The 21,136-nt window shown below is 39.3% G+C and overlaps 1 protein-coding gene across 1 annotated transcript in view; it reads left to right on the forward strand.

Annotated features, from left to right (window-relative positions):
• Positions 1 to 21,136, forward strand: part of LOC146311340 (neurexin-3a-like) — a 152,880-nt gene that overhangs the window by 44,573 nt on the left and 87,171 nt on the right. The window contains exons 7-13 of the mRNA XM_084743001.1: positions 9,019 to 9,222; positions 11,163 to 11,189; positions 16,029 to 16,148; positions 16,439 to 16,559; positions 17,633 to 17,893; positions 19,240 to 19,430; positions 20,762 to 20,935. Coding sequence (XP_084599127.1) covers positions 9,019 to 9,222; positions 11,163 to 11,189; positions 16,029 to 16,148; positions 16,439 to 16,559; positions 17,633 to 17,893; positions 19,240 to 19,430; positions 20,762 to 20,935 — 1,098 coding nt within the window. The remainder of the gene's footprint in view (positions 1 to 9,018; positions 9,223 to 11,162; positions 11,190 to 16,028; positions 16,149 to 16,438; positions 16,560 to 17,632; positions 17,894 to 19,239; positions 19,431 to 20,761; positions 20,936 to 21,136) is intronic.

The raw sequence follows: 21,136 nt of genomic DNA on the forward strand, positions 1-21,136 counted from the left end.
TCAGCACAACAATTAAAAAGCACTGATGTGATTTACACCAGGGCTGGGCAATATGGACAAAATCAATAATCACAATATTTGTAACTGAATATCTTGATATCAATATTGTGACAATATTGTAGGGATGACTGTTGGTGCATTTACAAAATATAACTCCAATGATATTTTTAGGACTGCAACAACCAGTTATTTCCATTATCAGTTAAGTTAGTAAGTTAATATTCTTGACTAATCGATTGGTTGTTTGGTCCACACAGTGTCAGAAAATTTTGAAAAATGTTGATCATTGTTTCCCAAAGTCCAGATGTTTTGTTTTGTCCACAACCCAAAGATATTCAGTCATAGACTCATAGATTAGAGAGTCAGTGTCATAGTGGGCTAGAGAAACCAGACACTATTCATTTTGAGAAGCTGATATCAGACAACTTGGAATTTTTTTCTTAAAAACTGACTCAAAATGATTTATCCGTTAGCAAAATAGTTGGTGATTAATTTAATTATTATATAATTTTATAATTAATTAATTATTCACTGCAGCTCTGGATAGTTTTGATAAATAATCATCAGTAATTCAGTTACAATGACGAAGTGGGTAAAGGCAAATAATAGAACAGCTAGAAGTTCAGAATTATATATTATATAATTTGAGTGCAATGAAGCCTTTAAAACTAGGAAAATACAACACTTATGTCATATCACAATATGACAATATCCAAAATCAGACAAAAGGGCAATATTCAGTATTATATCACAGTACAATATAATATATTGATAATATATACGATATATTGCCCTGCCCCACTTTACATCTTACCTGACAGACCGCTCTGAGTCTGTTAACCATGAGAGTGAGTCAATCAGCGCCAATAACACAAAGCATCTTTTTAGGCCCACTGCTATTTTGCATTTACAAGCTGCCTCTTGGTCATATCATTAGGAAATATGGACTAGGATTTCACTTCTATGCAGATGATACACATGTTTATATATCAACCAAGCCTGGCATGACTGACTTCTACCTGATCCTTTCTGCTTGCTTGAGGGACATTGAAATTTGGATGCAGCACAACTTCTCAAAACTTCTTAAAACATACTTTTTTTTTACCCATGCTTTGAACACCAGGAGGGAATCTTAGGAATCTTGTTTTCTGTCACTGCTTGATCATACAAGTGTTTTATGCTGATTGTTTCATTCTTTATGTGCTTCACCATATATTTTTACTTGCTTTTATGCCTCCTTTCTTGATTTGCATGATTGTCTGCTAGCACTTAGGGTCTACTAAAATCATTTAAGTGAATAAAATGTGTTAATATTATTATTTTTACTTTATAAAAGCAACCACAACAACTGATTATTTCTAGGCATGGGTGAATACATGCACACATTTCAAGGTGGATTGTGATTTTGATGCCATTTTCAGCTGTTGTGCTGATGTACACTTTTAGTATGTATTCAACACAGTGTTTTATAAATTAAACCCCAAATCTGTGAGCTCCTGTATTCATGTGTGTGTAGGCATGTATGTGAGTGACAGAGGTAGATCTGAATTGTTGACTAAACCTGGAAAAGGTTTGAAACTGTTAACAGTTAAAAACCAGAGGAGGCAATATCTGAACAAATGGTGACGAAAGCTGGCTGACGCTAAACTCCATCGCTGGCTTTAATTTGTATGAGGACGCATCTGAAGGAGGATGAATAGTGGAAATCTGGGAAAGGGATGAAAGATGCAAAATATAGTGTAAGCAGTCAAAGGAGTTCAAATGAGGGTTATAGTGTAAGGATTTAAAGGAGCTGAAGTGGATGGAGAATGACAAACTGCATTGCTTCCTGTACAGCTGGGAGCTAAACTGCATTGCTGGCTTAACTTTGTATGAAGGAGCATCTGAATGAGTATGAGGAGTTGGAATAGTAGGAAAGGGATAAAGAGGGTAAAATGTAGTGTAAGATGAAAGATGATGAAATGGGAGTCATAGCATAAGGATTTGCATGAGATTAAGAGTACAAATTGCATGTGTATAAAGGAAAAAGTATTTGGGATTTTTATTTTTAAAGTCTTCAGTGCTCAAGTAACCCTTCCCCAGAGTTAGAGCAGTATACTCCTCTTACCATTTGGTGGCTTTTATTTCCCTCCCCTAGGGCTCCCTGCTACACTCTGTTAACATTTCACAGCTTTTGTTTTGAAAATCCTGCACCTCTGAGGCTCACTGCTGAAGCCCTGTTAGTGCCTGGTGGCTTTTATTTTGAAAACCCAGTCTACAAGGAGACTCCTGTTGAGGCCCTTTTGCCCTATTTGGAGTTAGTGCTTTCAAAAAGTATGAATAACTGAATAAAACTCAAAGACTCATAATCTAAGTTTTGATCAGATCTTAACAAATCTAGGTTTAAATAAAATAACTTAAGCACAGCTCTGTTGCACAATGAAAAACTAATCTCAGTTTAGTAAATCCAAGTTTGTGGATACAAACTGAAATTATAGAGTTTAATCATTATGGAGATGCTTGCTTACTGATATTAAAAATAATAGATTTTAAGAAATCTAAATTTGGGTGATGTACAAAAGAAGGGGTGAAAACATTCACCTTTGGCTGCTCTGTATTCCTTAACAAAACCTTAGACTACATTGTTTGCTAGCTAGCCAAATAGTTACATAATTGGCCTACTCATTGGCTCAGCAAAGTAGCTCAAATTTTCTCTCATTTGAGGAAAACCTGCTGACCAAATTAATGGAGCAATATTGCCAAATAACAGTAGAAAGAGTTGCGTGGACTGAACAGGTCCCCAACATCCAGTAGCATAAAATGTGTTGGTGGTTGATGGCAGCTGTTTGACGATCAAGTCTGCACAGGCAGCTAATTACAACCCATTATTGCTTATTATTTGGTGGTGAACTTTAGTGGACATAGTAATTATGACAGGAGAAGTACAAAGAGCGAGAAAGTCCACATATTGAGGTGGTAAAGCATAAAAGCATAAAACTTTCACCCAGGAGACTGTGATTCAAGTCCTGCCTGAAATGAAAAAAAATCAGTGTTGAGTTATCATATTTAAAGGGACAGTTCACCCCAAAATCATAAATATGAGATCACCAAAATCTAATTTCAAATAAGGTCTTTTATTGGTCTTTCCTGTATTCTATTTTCAAAAGCCTTATATAGTACATAGTCAAAGTCATGCACCTAGCATACGTCATCCGTGACTGATGGGAGTTCTGAGCTAAACTGTGATGGCAAGAAAATAAGCAGAGGTAAAATGAAGAGACTGAAAATGAATGCTTCAAAGAAACTGCAATCATGGCTTCAAGCACAAACTTTTATGCAGATCAACAGCAGAATATTTCAAGCAGCGGCGTTGAAAACCGTGTGGACGACAGTAAACTGAACACGACCGCTGGAGGCTGCTGAAGAACCACCGGTTAAAAGTCTACGGCACCTGCCGGCATTAAATGGCGCAAAACAGTCAGCTGGTACTTGCAGAGCTCAATATTTTGAGGTGGTACATGGTGTGAAAAGTTGAGAAACACTGATCCACATTGTTTTGCTGTGAGTTTCCACAGACCGTGGTGTGAGCAGGAACTGCTTTCTTTCTGCAGTAGAATCTACCGAAACTACTTTAAAATCTACCAGAACTACTTACTTTTCTATGAAAAAGAAAGTACTTCCTACATGAAACTGCTCACAGCAAGTTACGTGGTTTATCTTGAATGATGATTTTTAAATATATTCTTTTGATGTCTTTGAGCACCACAATCCATGTGCCATTTAGTCCCATTATATTGGAGAGAAGGCAGACATCTCTATGGCTCATACCTCCAAAACTCTGCAAGTCACACCAAAAAAAAATCTAAATCGATAAATAGCACCACAGACCAGGGGAAAAATATGCATTTTTGATGAACTATTACTTTAAGCTAATTTTAAAGTTTGGTGCAACATAATCTAAAGTTAGACCATGAAAAATGTACAAAATGTATATGTGTATGTGTGCATCAAACTGCACTAATTAGCAAATCTCAATCAGCTGTGTTCCCCCAGCTGCAATCAAAGGTTGCCATGGTGATGGAAGCTGCTGTCTCAGTCCCGGCTCAGACAGTTCATTTCATAGACATTAAGCTGAGGCGCTCCTCTCATTGTAACCTGCTGATCGAGCTGCGTGAAATTTTTGTGTGTAGAGTCAAAAATGTGAGAATTCATTTAATCTTTGTAGTTTAATCTTTGCCTTTTATATAATTTGCATGTTTAATATTGAGCTCACAGTTATCACACCGCCTCTGGTTTTTATGTTAGTCATCACGTACGCTGTTTTTACTTTCTCCCACTCGTGGCTCCGTCCTTTATTCTCCCTTTTCTATCTTTAACCTCTCCTCCCCTCTTTATATTTCCTCTCTTCCTGCTCCACTACACAGATGTTTCCCTGCAGACAGATGGGCTGTGTCTCCACTGTGTGGACACATGGTAGAACTACAGCTTCCTATTCATGCACCAAAACTGAACAAAGGGCGTTTAGAGGACACATAATGTCTCAGCATATTATTGGTTCATTTATCATATTAAGCCATTGTGACAGGACAAAATAATCACCACTGATTGATACCAACAGAGTGCAAGGAAACAACAACCAGCCCTGTTTTTCAACTGAATATAAGATGACGTGGGACAGAGACTGGGAAGAAAAAGGGAAAATAACAGATATATAAAATGCAATTTTTTTTTTCTTCTGGTGAGGAATTACAGTCTTAAAATAGCAGCGGATGCAGTTTAAGCTGTTTTTTCGTATTGCACTTGACTTGAAAACCACCAGCTCTTTATACGTTCCATGCTGACGGAGACCAAGATGAGAAAGAAGCTGGACAGAGGGAGGGAGAGAGACAGAATAAAGAAGAAAAGGGATTGTTTGATTTTGTGTGTTTACAGGTCCACATGTTGTGAGACATGGAATCAACATACTGACTGGATCTAACTCAAGTCTCAAGATTTCACCTGGAGATCTCTCAGAACTCTAAAAAATAAATACAGCAGGTGGTCAACACCTTACATAAGCAATTACTAGGCTTATGCATTGCTTTGTTAGTTGTCAGCTATAAAAAAGTAATTTGTCATTTGTCATTTTTAATGGTTGGCAATCAGACCTGAAATACTTGCAGCTGACTTGCAGTTTGCTTGTTATTAAAGAAACATTCAAGAGAGAATAGTTGCAACTTCTGATGCTTCACATATCCCTCTTTTTTTATATGTGAAGTTCACACAGTCTGCTGTAAGCTCCTTTTACCCACCTCACTGCTCAACAAGCCCTTGTTTCCATCTGAGGGCTTTTATTCTAAAAATCTGGCCTCCCTCCTGAGCAGTACACTCCTGTACCATTTGACAGCTTTTGTTTTGAAAAATCTGTCCCATCAGAGGCGTCTGAGGCATTTTATTTCTAAAGTCATCAGTGGTAACTTAGCTTGCTGTGAGGTTCCTTTTATCTGCCCCCGCCCACAAAATCAGCCTTTGTTTCCATCTGGGGCTTTAATTTTGATAATTTGGCCTACTCCAGAGCCCCCCAATACAGTCCAGTTATCTGATCCACACCTGTTAGTGTCTGTGCCCATTTATAATGATTTTATTTTTACTTTTTACATGTTCAGTGGTCAGGTAGCCTGCAGTAAGCTTCTTTTCCCTGGCCCCACCCACCAAACAGAACTTGTTTCCATCTAGGGCTTTCATTTTGAAAATCTGGCCTATCCCAGAGCCCCCTGTTAGACTCCTGTCACCATTCAGTGGCTTTTATTTAAATTTTTTTAAAAAACCCAGCCATGCCCAGGCACACTGGTACACTCCTGATACCATTTGGCAGCTTTTGTTTTGAAAATCCAGCCCCTTCAAGGCTCCTCGCTATGCACCTGTTAGTGTCTGTGCCCATGTTTATCATGATGTGGAGACTATTTCATACTTTCTAGAGTCATCAGTGCTAAAATAACCTGCTGTACTTGGGGTTTTTATTTTGAAAATCTCTGTGAATGTGTGTGAATGCCTGCTTGGACACTATGAATACATGACAGAGAGTGGAATGCTCCCCCATACTGTATGAAAGGCACAAGAAATGTGAATTAACATAACAAAGTCCCATGAAAACTGCTTAAAAATTCTGATTTACTGACTGTTTCACTTGCAGACTATAATATATACTGCCTGGATGAAAGTAGCATGTAACAATTCTAAACGGTTATATCAGAATATTAATTTCATTAGGCAGTGGCTCAAACAAGCAAAACACTCACATTTAAATTTAATATTAGTATACTTGAGACAGTGACAGGTAACATGCAACCATGGCCTTCACCTTCATCATTTTAGTCAGGGCTTTTTAACTTGAATGTTGATTACAATTCCTGATACAAAAGTAATGGACAGAACACACAACATACTGATCTTTCACAAAACAGTCCCAAGTCAAGGTCCACTTAGCATTTTCCGCAGCTTTCTACCATATCACACAGTCTTCATCAGTGGATAGAGCTCGCTCAGTTGTCCTGGAGACGGATGTGTTGACATGCAAGCTCAGTAGCTGTTCGGTTTTCATCCCCCAGCACAAATGCAAGTTAGACACACACTCTCACGTACAGAAACTGTCTATCATGCTATGTGTTCTCTGTGTGTGTACGTGTGAGTTTAAGCGCTCTATAATTTCCTTGCACTCACCACTATAGACATATCCAAATGTCTGTGAAAAGGGGAGCAGAATCAGAGCACAGCATGGTGTAACAGCTAATGTGAAGTGCAGACAAAGTGTGCCGACAGTTCACAGAGTCAGATGAGGACACGGACTGAAAGGAGCCTCGTGGGATGGCCATTTCGCAACTCCCGGAGCCAAATAAATGAGGCGTACACTGTACGACTTCATGTTTTGGCAGGGATTAGCTGTTGTTGGCAGTGGAAGCAGACTTTCTGTAATAGTACCTCACTTTTTCTGCTGCTGCTAATTCCACACTTTTGTGTTTGCTTGTATGTGCAGAAGCAACCATGCATGAGTGTGAAGTCACTGGTCAGTTAACATACACAAAAAATGTTGCATCTAAGAGTGGCTGCTTTGTCATGGTCATTTAGCACTTCTGATTGGTTGCCAAGCTTCAAAAAGGAAGGTCTTACCTTTTTTCATCAAAACAGTGACGGACAATGAATGATAAATCTCATCCCGAGTATCCTGGTTGGGTTTCTGTCTGCATCTATTTGTCAACCTAAATGAACCAAATCTAATGCGGAGCTCAGTGCACGGTTTGCTACACAAGAAGAGAATCAGAACAGGCTGGCTCCCAACCACCAGCAAATGAGAGACCCTGCGGGGGAAGAGTTGGGCGACTGTGGGAAGCAGGTCAAGCTTAAGGATGCAGCCTTTCTTGCTGTTGGCAACCGAAGCCATTCAGCGTATGTCAGTAGCTGGTACAGCCATAAGGCTTAGTGGTAATTAAATCCCCAGGACCTAACACCAAATCATTCTGCTGCCGTGACAATTGTTAGTTAAAATAATGTCACTGCAGGGTCCATTCAGTAGAGATTTAAATCATATCACATGGTCTTCTTCTGTAGATGGAGTTTGCCTAGTTGCTATGTAATTGTATCTGTTGAAATTTCTTTTTTTTTGTCTTAAATATGCTGTTTAATCAACCGGGTTGGAACAGTTATTAATCTTCTTCCCACAGTACAGGCAACCAAAGACAAGTAATGACAAGTTACAGGACAGATAGCAAAGCCCTTTGTATACATACTGAACTGTAATGGATTCAAACCAGTCACATCCTAATGGTATAATGCTATTACACACCTGAAGCTGATACTTTGACAGATGTGATGATCTATAGCACACGGTCCAAACTGCATGGCACAAGGGTATTTAGTGCATGTCCAACTCCACTTTGCCAGGGCATAATCTGGGTGTTAAGTAAAGCACAAGGGGCAAAGAGGTTGTATTTAGTCTCTTGATTAATTATGGGTGTGTGGTTTGGGCATAATGTGAATGAAACCAGTGTCATTTCTGATTCCCTTTAAGAGTGTCTGGCTCTGGCACATTGCTATTTAAATAATGGATTTGGCAGGTTGGAGAAACAAACAGAGATGTTGAAATGACCCACTGGTTGTGATTGGGGCACTGCAGATAACCCACAGCTTGGCCCGGGACCGGGTTATAAAAATTAATATTGCGATTACAGCTGAAGGGGTGCAGGTGGGTGAAATAGGCTCTTTCCTTGTCCTAACTATGTGTTTGCATTCTTTCTCGTGCACAATCAAAGGCAACTGTTAGATATTTTGTGTTAATTTAATTGCAAATGTGTTGGGAATACATAGCCAGACTAGAATTCAGTGATGCAAATTCGTCTGGAACCTCTCAGTTTTCAGTTTTTAAGGGGTGTTATCAACACATGCAAGTCAACATGTCTCTTCCAACTGGATGGACCTATGACAAATCAGAACATGTCATGTCATGTCATGACAGTGCTCGGCCTGTTTCCAACCAGGGAATCTTGATCCATATTTGATCAACACTGCATAGTTTTAGTTTTACGTGAGTTTTGGGAGCCTTTGTTTGAAAGCATGACACAAAATGGCAGCTGAGTGGTATTTCAGCTAAATGGTACGCTAAAATAAATTTCTGAAAACATTTTGATCCATATTTAATCAGCACTGCCTTGGTTGACAGCTTGATCTGAGTTTCGAATATGCTAAACTAAAGCACATTTCAAGTTACATGATTATGGTGTTAAGGTGGATCCTGATTTATTACCTGACCTTGAGGCCTCATATTGAAGTGTGTCAAAATCCAGTTTTAATACTTGCATTTCTTCAGGCGTTTGTCAGCTAATTTTTGCCTGAAGGTCCTTAGCAGGTTAATCAAGCCATGGTCGGGCTCAGAGTGGTGGATCAACTGCTAGACTAGAATGCAGAATTGAATATTTGCACAAAGTATTGGGTTCCAGCTAACAATATTGACTGAAACCTTATTTTATGTGGCTAACATCTCTCTAATCTCCTGCCTGTCTCATGCAGAGGCCTCCATCCTCTCCTACGACGGCAGCATGTACATGAAGGTGGTGATGCCGACCATCATGCACACCGAGGCCGAGGACGTCTCCCTGCGTTTTCGCTCCCAGCGGGCCTACGGCCTCCTCATGGCCACCACCTCCCGAGACTCAGCCGACACGCTCAGGCTGGAGTTGGACGGGAGTCGCGTCAAACTCACGGTCAACCTAGGTATCGTATGCCCCCACCCCCCACCCCATTCCCCTCATCTGCCCTCCACACCTCCACCTTCACCATGAGATGGTTTACCGTTGAGCAGTGACCTCTCCTCTCCCTCTCTTTCTATCTTTTTGTGCAGTCTTTTGATCAGTTACTCATCACTATAATACTTTAAAGATTTCTAGAACATAGTTAAGAGAGTTTTTATCTTTTTTGCATGGGTGTTAATGCAGTTTGTGCACACCGATAACCTTGGACTGCTTCCTGATATAACTATTTACTGGATAATATCTTAACTTATGGCTATACCATCATAATATATTTTATTTCAATGGTAAACATGTTTGGCCCATCTTTGAAACAGACAAACCATAGTCATGTCCATCTTCTTGTCTACAGAACTTTTGAGACAGTCACAGCACAACCAGCAGAATACATATTGTGATCTAGAGATGCTAGGCTTTAAAGTCTAGTTTCTGATAAAGTCTTTTTAAAGAACAAAGTGTGCTGAGACTTTCTAAGAGGTAATTTCCACCAAGTATGCCCACTGATCTTCAGTCCATCATCCAACAGGACATTAGAAGAAACTTTTTTTGTCTTTATCAGTAATTTCTCTGTCTGACATTGAGTCATTTCTCTGTCACCTTCTTGTTTTTCTGGGTGGTTTCTTTTCTTTGCTGATGATGGTGTCTTTTATGGAAGTCTATGCTTTTTTTTCTTTCAGTGTTTTTTTTTTTTTTTTTTACGTTTACCTGTCAACTCCATTTCCCATCATGCTTTGTCAAAAGATGGTATTCACCCCTTCAAAGGCCTTAAGCCTGCGGCCCGTCAGGCGAACAGCCCGAGAACAGAGCCCAGCAAAACCTACAGCTGGCTGAGACCCCAAATACTCCCAAACACTTCCAATCATAATATATAAAGATTGCTACAAGGACAAATGAGTCGCACACTTCAATTTATATCTCACATATACTATATGTTTAGTAAAAATTATGAAAAGCAAGCAAAGTTAGTGGACACTTTTAGACAAATCCTTTAGTAATTATATTAATTCATAGAAATCATACCCTAGATTTCAGTTAGTTCTAATTGGTCAGTGCTCATATGATTTCTTAGCCTATATTCATCTGTGTAAAAGTTTACATGTTTACAGATCTAGCCTCTGATCTAGCTTAGCGACACATGTAGCTGTAGGATAGTACTCCAGATGTGACGGTTGGGGTTCCTGTGCCTCTGCATGGTGCTGGTGCTGATTGGATCGTGGCTGTTTGCTCCCACTTTTCTGTTGCGGTTGACGACACATGAAACCCACCAGCCACATGGTGATCAACCCTCACTGCCTTCACAGCTGCATACAGCAGTTATTCTGGCCTCAGGTACATCAGATCTTCACTTTCAAATTTTAACTTTGCGGTTTTAACACCAAATCAAATGATATCAGTGTTGACTTTTCAAAGATCCGTGGCTCTAAAATGAATGGCTGCCACCACCTTGTTGGTGTGGAGGCTTTGGAGCCAGAGACTTTGACCTTTTCTAATCTGAATATTTACACCTAAAGTCAAACAGTCGGTGTTGGGTTGGAAAACTCATGTAGCTGGTACTACAAGTGGCCATTTTACTGTAAATACTGTGCATAAACATTTAATAAATTTGAACTCTGGTACCATGTGTAATGAAAGAGCACAAGCTCTAGAAAAGCAGCTTTTATCAAGCAGGATATTTCTATCTATAAATCCATGCATTGCTTTATTTATTATTAATGTTGTTGTTTGAAATCTGTCATTTATTTCATGGTAATTTGGCGTAAAGTTAAGTATAAATACCAAAGGAATAAAATGGCTGCCTTCCTGCATGTGTGCGTCCCCGGAAGGGTGGACTTTTTGTTTTTGGATGTCTGCAGCAGTAACCTTGAAGGATGCAATTTCATCTGTCATTTATTCTTCCCCATCTAGACTGTATCAGGATAAACTGTAACTCCAGTAAGTTAACACTCAAGTTTCATTTTGCTCTCTATGTTGATGTTGTTTCTTTTAAACGGAAATGTGCTTTTTTTAAAATGTCACCGCCCTCCACCTTCTCTTTAGCCTATCAGGTGGAGGATGAGTTTGCTCAGTTGGTTTGGGAACCAACAGAAATAGCCTCAGTCAAATGGAATGAGTGGTGATTTGTTTTCATTATTACATAAATCTTAGCTTTTTCTTAAATCTAAAATTTTGCTCTGTTTTTTGCCAATGGGTCTTCTGTCCCATTAGCTGTCAGAAATAACAGTATTTCACTTACAAAGACTTTTTGTAAGCAGAATTTAGTTGTAGATGTGTGCTACATGGGTTAATTATCCAACCTTTGAAGCTACAACAGTGCAAAACATCCAGCTATTCTAAATAAATATCTTTAATACTGTAACACACCTTGGTCCCAATAACTGAGACACTTAATTTGGATTGTCTGCTGATGATTTTGATCTGTAGAAATTCAACACTTATATGCTGGACCTTCACAGGCTACATAACCATAACCCTATAAACCAGTTCTCACTCCCAACACATCAAATAGGGCAGTTTGGTCAGTGCTTCAAACTATGACACTGTATGGACCCCTATAGTATCATTTCTCGAGGCGCCCCTGTAGCGTTCTTTTGAAGTCACATGGTATACAGTGTCAGAAAGTCTACATGTGGGTGGTCAGGTAGCTCCGAGTATTTGCCCCATGTACCGAGGCTGTGAGTCCTCTGCAGCGGCCATGGGTTCGATTCCCACTGATGGCCCTTTGTTGCATGTCATTACCCCACTCTCTCTCCTCTTTTCCTGTCATGTCTTCAGCTGCCCTATGAATTAAAAGCCTAGAACAATATTTTTTGAAAAGTCAGTATATGGAAGAGGTGGAGTGGATAGATGGGTCAAACAAACAGGACTTTCACCCATGAGACTGGGGATTCCATCCCATATGAAATCAAAAATAAACTTCTTTCAAAGACATCATGTAAAAATGTACAAACGTCATGTACATGAAGTGAATGTACATGCAAGTAACGTAAGTAACGTAGCCTACATATGTGCTTGTTGAAGTCAGGTGATGCAGTATAAAGCACAAGGAGGTTTGCGTGGGTTGGTGAGGTGGGCTGGATAGATATGTCAACAAACACAGGACTTTTTCTGCCCAGGAGACAGGAGAAACCACAAGTAAACATTAACTTATTTTTCAGACATAAGTTACGTAACATGCTTCTGTATGTAGATTACAAACATGAAAAAATACGGAACAGGTGGTGTAGTATAAAGTGCAAGAAAGTTTGTGTGGGTTGGACAAATGGGTCAAGTACACACAAGACTTTCACTCAGGAGACTGAGTATCACTTTCCATATGAAACCAAAAGTAAACATGAACTTCTTTTGAAGACATGACAGAAGTACCAGAATTATGTACATGAACAAACAGTGGTCTTTCAACCTAGAGACTGGGGTTCGTGTCCCATGTGAAACCAAAAATAAACTTAAACTTCTTTTAGACATGACATAAGTTACTTAATGTTATGTTACATGCTTACGTACACAAGTTTTGTCTGTGAACTTTTGTAAGTAACAATAGCAATAAATAATATGTATTTTCATCCAAAACCAGTCTTTTCCTAAAAGTACCCAAGTTTATTTTGAAAGTCTACCTAAACATTGCATATATAATTTATTCCTAACTTGACTGAGGACCCCTGCAAGTGCAAAACTGATCTTAGAGGAGTGACTTCAGGATCATAGTTTGAAGTAAAGGGCCACCGACCAAGCTGGCGTATTTAACGAGTTGGGAGTGAGAACGTAACTGAAAATATGTAACTTAATTCCTTCCATCCATTAATGTTAATTATAAAGAATAAATATATGGCATGAGTAACAAACAAATTCTATTATAGAGTGCCAAAAAATGGTGAGTAGTGCATGATAAAGTACTTCATGCTTCAAGAACCCACATTCCATTAGACCAACACTTCGACCACGATGTATAATATGGAACAATATTTATTAACATTTACATAAGGAGAAAAGGCAACATACAGTTTTAACATGGCTTAAAGAATGTTAAAATATTGAATATTAAAACAACATACATTGAGTATGGTTTTGATATTTAATCTTGAGTAACATGCATGTTAAAGACAAATAACTGGTTATTGATTGGTTTTGTATTTTCTTATTGCCCAGCCCAATTGCCGATCCAAAGACTGAAGATGGACTCAAATAGCATAATCATGGTTAATGACAAATTTTAGTCATGTTATAGGAAACTGAGTAAAAATATGCAGGAAAGCTCTGTATTGTTGGGAAAATTTGATCTCCAATATATTCTTTATAAATGCTTTTTATGTGCATAGCAATTGTCAGGTTTTCTAGAATTAAAATGGATTGCTTTTACTCATAATGAGGCTATGGAGATATTTGCCTTTTCATGTGCCTGCTGATTGTAAAAATAAAGATATATGATAAATACTTACAGATCAAGAGGCTGAATCCCCCAGGAGAGTTATTAAGTGTCGTAGACCTCAGGAGATGTCCGTGCAAGCTGATACAGCCTCAGTAGATCAGGAGTAAAGAGAAGAGGAGAGGAGAAATTGTGTAAATTGTTGTGTAACACACAATACACATGTTACAGAAAAACAGGACACCAGACAAAGAAATAACCAAGATCTAAAATCCTACATGGATGTCGTCTTTGGTTGCACCCATCCACAACTTATTCAGAGGCTAAAAAAACTTAACCGACTCTTGAAGGGCCCCTTTCCACCTAATAAGCTCTGGTTCTTGAACCAGTTCCATTCAAGATCCTTGGAACCTGGGTGCTAGCTGCATTTCCACCAGTTTTGAGTGGAACCATTGTAATCAAGGTTTTCATCCAGCTGGGAACCAACTTTTCAGATTCCGAACCAGTTTATTTTTGACGGGGCCGGTTCCATGTTGGTAAGACAGACCTCTTAAAGGACTAGAAAGAAAGCACTGTGATGCACTGACTGTCAAGTGCTAAAACACAATAATACAACACTGAAATTCTTGTTCTGTAAATTCATACAGCACTTCTCAGTTTGAGACAGACCATATCGTTCCTGCTGCTGTGTGATGCCAACAGGAATTTCAAAAGTCAAAGGAAAGAATTTGACAGATATTTCCATAGGTTATGTAATAGATACAACATTTTAGAGTAAAGCAAAAGAGGCTAAACTTAATACAGCTGCATGAATGGTATTTGGTGATTGTTCCAGCTTGTTAACACCTGGTATTAAATTATTCTTAGGTGATCCAATCACAAGTGAACAGCTCTAACTACCTAAACTCTCATATCGGGCCTACATGAGCCTCATATCTTACCACTATTAGCAGCCCAGAGGTATGAGGTATGCTCCATGGTGCGCTGGGATATTATTAAACTGTGACCAGGATGCTCATGTTTACTTTCTCTAACTGTGTGGAAATCTCACAGTTGATGGAAAAAAAACATTAATGCTAATGTCATAGAGAGCAAAAGTGTGCTTCTTGCTCAATGTTCAGTTATGAAATCCCAGCGCACCACAGAGCATCTCTTGTGCCTGCTCCAAACATGTAATTTGAGTACTTACAGGATGTCAGTTGAGTGTAGCCCAGAACACCCTGACAGACACACTGCTGAAATAATGTAGCCATATGTGGCACAGACCACCTGAGAATATGGTCTGAACGATCATATGTCAATTTGTCCTTGGTTGCATTCACACCTGTGCTTAGAGCCTACCAGCTGTGATTGGATCACCCAAGATGCATGTTAATACCGGGTGTAAACAGAGCCTCAGCTCTGTGTGTCAGCACTCTTCCGTCAACTAAAGCCAGACAAACTGTGGCTTTTGCACTCGCTTTAATATTTACAGACCAATGAAATGCTGGAGGCAGCAGCCCGCTCATTATCGCCCCTAACAACGCCAGTGGTCAAACAAAAAAATAGCCAAATATATTGATAGCAGATACTGCAAATCCATCTTGACTCATACCGACATTCAAAGTTAGTTTTCTTTGATCGTGACCATTATTGTTTCTTGATCATAAACAAGTTGATTTTTGTGCCTAAATCCAACCAGACCTTACCAGATGAGAAATTAAATTTTATTTTTTTTCCCCACCTTTCACCTGTGTTTGGAAAAGGTGGCAAGCTGACCTTGAGTTCTTGGCTGGGGTTTTGTCAATTTGTAAGGCACTGAAAAACAGCGTATTTGGTTGTTTAGTTTCAAGGACTTGTTAGTACCTCACCTCAGGGTTCTTTCAGCATCCCTTTGGATATGTTATGATGTAGTGGCTTATCATGTCATGGATCAAAAAGATTAGGAATAGGTTACCAAGAGGCTAATGTTGTTTTATATTGGACTGATGTCTGATGAGGCCCGGCTTACTGGTAATGATTACCTTGGTCAGAAAAAGTAATGAAGAGTGAGTCAAAAGGAAAGAATGAAAGGAAGACGTGAAAGGAAAAGATCTCCACAAGCCTATGACGAGTAAAAGCAAATTCTCCTACTGTAGTTGCCCTTTCTCTGTTCAAACTATTTGAGAGCCTGCAGTTCTGCAGCATAGTGGTCAGGTGTATTCTATGAGAATTACAGATGTCAAGAATTTTGTATTTTATTCTCTGTATATTTCACTGACTAAACCAAACCTTTGTTTCCCAAAGGCATACTTTTGAAAACTACATTTAAAGCCAATTCAAGCCACAAAGCTGCTTGTAGAATTTTTGATTCCGGGCCGACTAGTGGGAAAAAAAAGGTTTGGTTTTAGGTTCAGGTTGTCTTTAACTTTGTGATTGACCATTGTTCTCAGGCAAGGGACCGGAGACCCTGTATGCCGGGCAAAAGCTCAATGATAATGAATGGCATACAGTGCGTGTGGTGCGTCGCGGCAAAACCTACAAGCTAACGGTTGACGATGATGTAGCAGAAGGTACTTACCCGCATCAACTCGGATCATGCTTGAAGAAATGTTCTTAGTCTTGCCTTGTCAGTGGTATTACACCATGCTGTGGTGTGTTGCCGTAGAGATTGACAGTAATTCTGCCACAGAGAAAGCATGTAGATATGTAACCGTTAGTGACAGCCTGCATCCATCTAATACTGTTAATGTAATTTTCTCCTTAAATCAGCCCTTTTGTGTTAGTGTCAGACAGTGTTCTCTTTTCTTTTCGTTTTTTGTCTTTCTTTTCAACCCATCCCCTCCACCCTCCCCGTCTCCAGGCCAAATGGTGGGCGACCACACTCGTCTGGAGTTCCACAACATCGAAACAGGCATCATGACGGAGCGTCGGTTTGTTTCCAGCATCCCGTCCAGCTTCATCGGTCATCTTCAGAGCCTTAGGTATGCAGAACACTTACTTGTACTTTATTTTTAAGATGTGTGTACTGTATGTTGTACATTTCACTGTAATTATCACCTCAAATCTGTGTCCCTACAGGATTGTTTTGTATGAAACCATGAAGTGGCCATACAGAGAAAATATCTTTATATATTGAGGCCTTGTTTTACTACACTTAGTCTTCAAAATGCTATTGTGTATGCACAAGATGCAATTTGTTCCCATGGTTTGATTCATTCGGGGAACTAGATACAAATAATTCCAACCTTGTTTTGGTATACTTGGATGTTACGTGCCTTAGTTGCATGTTGATACCTATGCGCTCAACTTTGGCTTTATTATGGTGGAGAAACTGATTCAAAGTTAAAGTTGATTTTACATCATTTTCAGTCTTGTGCCAGTAAACACACCAAAAATGAGGTAACTAATTGTATCCTGTGTTAATGAATTAACCAGAATGAGGGAACTGATTGTATCTTGTGCATATTAACACAAAAGTCAGAATGAATTATTGCTTGTGTCCACAAATTAACCAAACAATGTGGAAACTAATTGTAATTGAATCCATGAATCAACCAAAACACGGACATTAATTATTTCTTGTGTCCACAAATTAGCCGAAAGTGTGGGAACTAATTTCATCTTGTTCCCATGAATTAGCCAGTATGTGGGAATGAAGTACATTTTTTGCCAAAAAATTAACCAAAAATGTGAGAACATTGTGTTTGTGCCCAGAAATTAACCAAAGTGTTGAAATGAACTGTATTTAATGGTCACAAAATAACATTTAAAGAACTGTTGTAGTAAAACGTTATATACATTAAATATGTGTTTGCCAGCTTTTTTTTTTGAAGTTCTTCTGCCCAGGCTTACCCAATTACACCACATTTATTTTCTCAAGAAGCAAGCAATCCATTAATGAGAGATTTATTTAGCTAAGTGTCTCCCATTTCCAATCTTTTCTTTCAATTATCCTTGACCAAGATCTTTTCTCCCAGACTTTGAAAAGCTCTTAGATCTTATTTTTTTTATTTATGACAATCCTTTCAAATGCATGTTCCTCTCCTTTCCTCAGATTTAACGGCATGCTCTACATCGACCTGTGCAAGAATGGCGACATTGATTATTGCGAGCTCAATGCCCGCTTTGGGATTCGTTCCATTATCGCCGACCCTGTCACCTTCAAATCCAAGAGCAGCTATCTGAGCCTGGCCACCTTACAGGCCTACACATCCATGCACCTCTTCTTCCAGTTCAAGACCACCTCCCCAGACGGCTTCATACTCTTCAACTCTGGAGATGGCAATGATTTCATCGCTGTAGAGCTGGTTAAAGGGTAAGTTTAAACAATGCTTGGTAACTTTTTGTCTTGTAGTGAGGAAACTACAGCTTCCCTTTCCTTTACCAAGCTCTATAGCCAGTTTCAGTTCTTAAAAAAGGCATGGACATGAGTGGTGTGTGTTGATATGACTGCAGCAGGTTTACCCAAAACCATGTAGAAAACAGGTTAAAAAAAAAAAAAAAAAAAGCCAAAGGAAGGGAAAGAGAAGGAGGGAGTGTGTGAATAGGGACAGATGTTTCGATGTGATATAAATAATCTTTATGACTATGAATCCTGTTACTGTACAGCTCTGTGGCCTGTCTTATTTGTATGCTTTTAAATATTCAATCACTCTGTTAATTAATCAGAAATAATTGCGAGTGAAGAGAGAAAAGAGCAGACAGAGAGGGAATGTGTGTGTGTGTGTGTGTGTGTGTGTGTGTGTGTGTGTGTGTGTGTGTGTGTGTGTGTGTGTGTGAAGTGCCGCTGTGATATAAAAACTTTATTTTAATCATGAATCCAAATGTTATTGTAGAGTTCTTTGGTTTCTACAGTGTAGACTATAGTCTCTGTCTCAGTGAAAAACAGACAATGTTTGTAGCTGAGCTGCTTTCTCATTGATCTAAATTGGCAAAATGAAACTGATGTAAGTTATTCAGGCTGCCTTAATACAAAAAAATCAAGAATATCACCACTATTTAGTCATTATATAGACTAACCCGACCTCTTCTCCAAAATGCTTGTGCTAGTCTTTGCACTAATCTGAAAAAAAGCCGACATTTTCATCATCTAGGTCAGTGTTCCCCAACCCTGGTCCTCAGAGCTCACTGTCCTGCATGTTTTAGATGTTTCTCTGCTCCAACACACCTGATTCAAATGATCAGGTTGTTGTCAGTCTTCTGCAGAGGCTTGATGATGAGCTGATCATTTGAATCAGGTGTGTTGGAGCAGAGAAACATCTAAAACATGCATGACAGTGAGCTCTGAGGACCAGGGTTAGGAAACACTGACCTAGGTGACATACAAAGTGTCTACTTTGTTACACCTGTCATTAGTTGTGTGTGGTGACTTTTGAGAGATCTTTTGAATACTGTTCAAAGGCAGAGCATTTCAGAGAATTCCACCTGCAGGGAATGACAAACTGGTACAAAGCCATCAGAGACTGACTGGAGTGGCACAAATAATAATTTTGTCTGCAGTGACAGTGATACATTATATAATTCTCAGCAAAAATCACTCACCTTTAGGTTCTGGCTGCCAGTCTGTCAACGTTTAAAAGAACAGCTGTGAAGGCAGAAAGCTTAACATTTCTTTAACATTATATAACCCTCAGTAACTTTTCATGGATTGTATTCTTGCAGGTACATCCACTATGTGTTTGACCTTGGAAATGGGCCCAACCTCATCAAGGGCAAGAGCGAAAGAGCGCTGAATGACAACCAGTGGCACAATGTGGCCATCACCCGAGACAACAGCAACACCCACACACTCAAAGTAGACGCTACAGCCACGAGTCAGAGTATCAACGGGGCCAAGAACCTGGACCTGAAAGGTTTGTAGATAACATGAGGCCTTTTTACGCATTTGTATTTCCAGTTTTCATTCAGCTACACTGGTTTAAATTGTTATACTACTAAAACACTTCAAAATTCAAATGTGTCAATTTTACTGTATAAGTCATGTATCCTTTTTTCAAATTGTTTCACATTTTATCAGGGTAAAGATCAGTCTTCATACAGTATTATTTATCATGAAGACATGTTTCTCCACATTACTGTGTTTGTTTTTCTGCCATATCATTAAAGGGGCAGTTCAAAATGTTTGAGGTAGCATTAGAAACCCGTGATATGGAATTATCAAAAAGTAAAAAAGTAATTCCATCTTATTTCAGAACATCTGAGATTCACACTATAGTGTGTCTTACTCAATCTGAGTGAGAGAACCACCTATTGGACTGAGGTATTACTCACTGATGAGGCATTAACTTCATAAATAGTCTACAGTGTTGAGTGTGCTGCTGCTCTAATGTACCGCACGCTTGGATTATTAATTGAGGTATATTGGAAATGGAGGTCGGATATACAGAGATAATGTTATTAGGAAGTAGGAAAACAACTCACCAGTTCTGATGTTGGCTGTGTTGATTTCTAAAGTGAAAAGCCATTTTTTAAAATCAGTCACAAAGAGACACAAAACAACCACAACGAGACACAATACTAAAACTAAACAAAACACTATAGCAAGGAGACAAAACAGCTACAAAGAGACACAAAAGAACAACCAGGAGACACAAAACAACTACAAAGAGACATAATACTATAACAGAGAGAAACAAAACAACCACCAAGGGACAAAAAGCAACTATAATGAGACACAAAACTATAATAAGGACACAAAATGACTACAAAGTGGCACAAAAGAACTACCAGGGGACAAAAGACAACTACAAAAAGACACAAAACAACTACAAAGAGACACATCAACTATAACGAGACAAAATGACTAGTAAGAGACATGAAACAAATACAAAGAGACACAAAAAAACTACCAGGAGGCATAAAACAACTACTGAGAGACACAAAATCACTACAACTATGAGAAAATACAAAACAACTGCAAAGAGACACAAAATGTCTGTAAAGAGAGACAAAACAAAAACTATAACAGAGAGAAACAAACGACTATAAAGACACTGTGTCTTGTTGCATGTCTGTGTCCAAGGGCCTGTTGTCTCATAAACCATCCATAAGCACAGTCTGCCAATGTGTTGATCTGTGTTTTGGTTCAGTACCTCCAAATATACTTCACCCAGACTAATGACACAAAAGACATACATTCTCCTACACGTCTTGTCCTACAGCTTCTGTTTTTTCTGCTCCCCAGGTGATCTGTTCATCGCAGGATTGGGTCCAGGCATGTACGGCAGTCTGCCCAAACTGGTGGCGTCCAGAGAAGGCTTCCAGGGCTGTTTGGCGTCGGTGGACCTCAACGGTCGCCTGCCGGATCTCCTCAATGACGCCTTGTTTCGCAGCGGGCAGATTGAGCGCGGATGCGAAGGTACACCGTCCCTCAGATCTGAGCCTGATTTAGACTACTACAACACAAACTTCAACTCCAACTCCAGCTCCAGCAGCCCTTTCTTCCTGCTCAATGCAAACAGTAGCTCCACAGCCCTGCATCCACACGGAGGTCCCTTTATCCTATTAACTGTACTTGTTGCCTCAGTTACCCACTGCTAGAGTCAGGCCAAACATCAGA

Source organism: Lutjanus erythropterus, chromosome 18 (genome assembly GCF_056507025.1).
Source record: "Lutjanus erythropterus isolate fLutEry1 chromosome 18, fLutEry1.hap2, whole genome shotgun sequence".
Taxonomy (NCBI): domain Eukaryota; kingdom Metazoa; phylum Chordata; class Actinopteri; order Lutjaniformes; family Lutjanidae; genus Lutjanus; species Lutjanus erythropterus.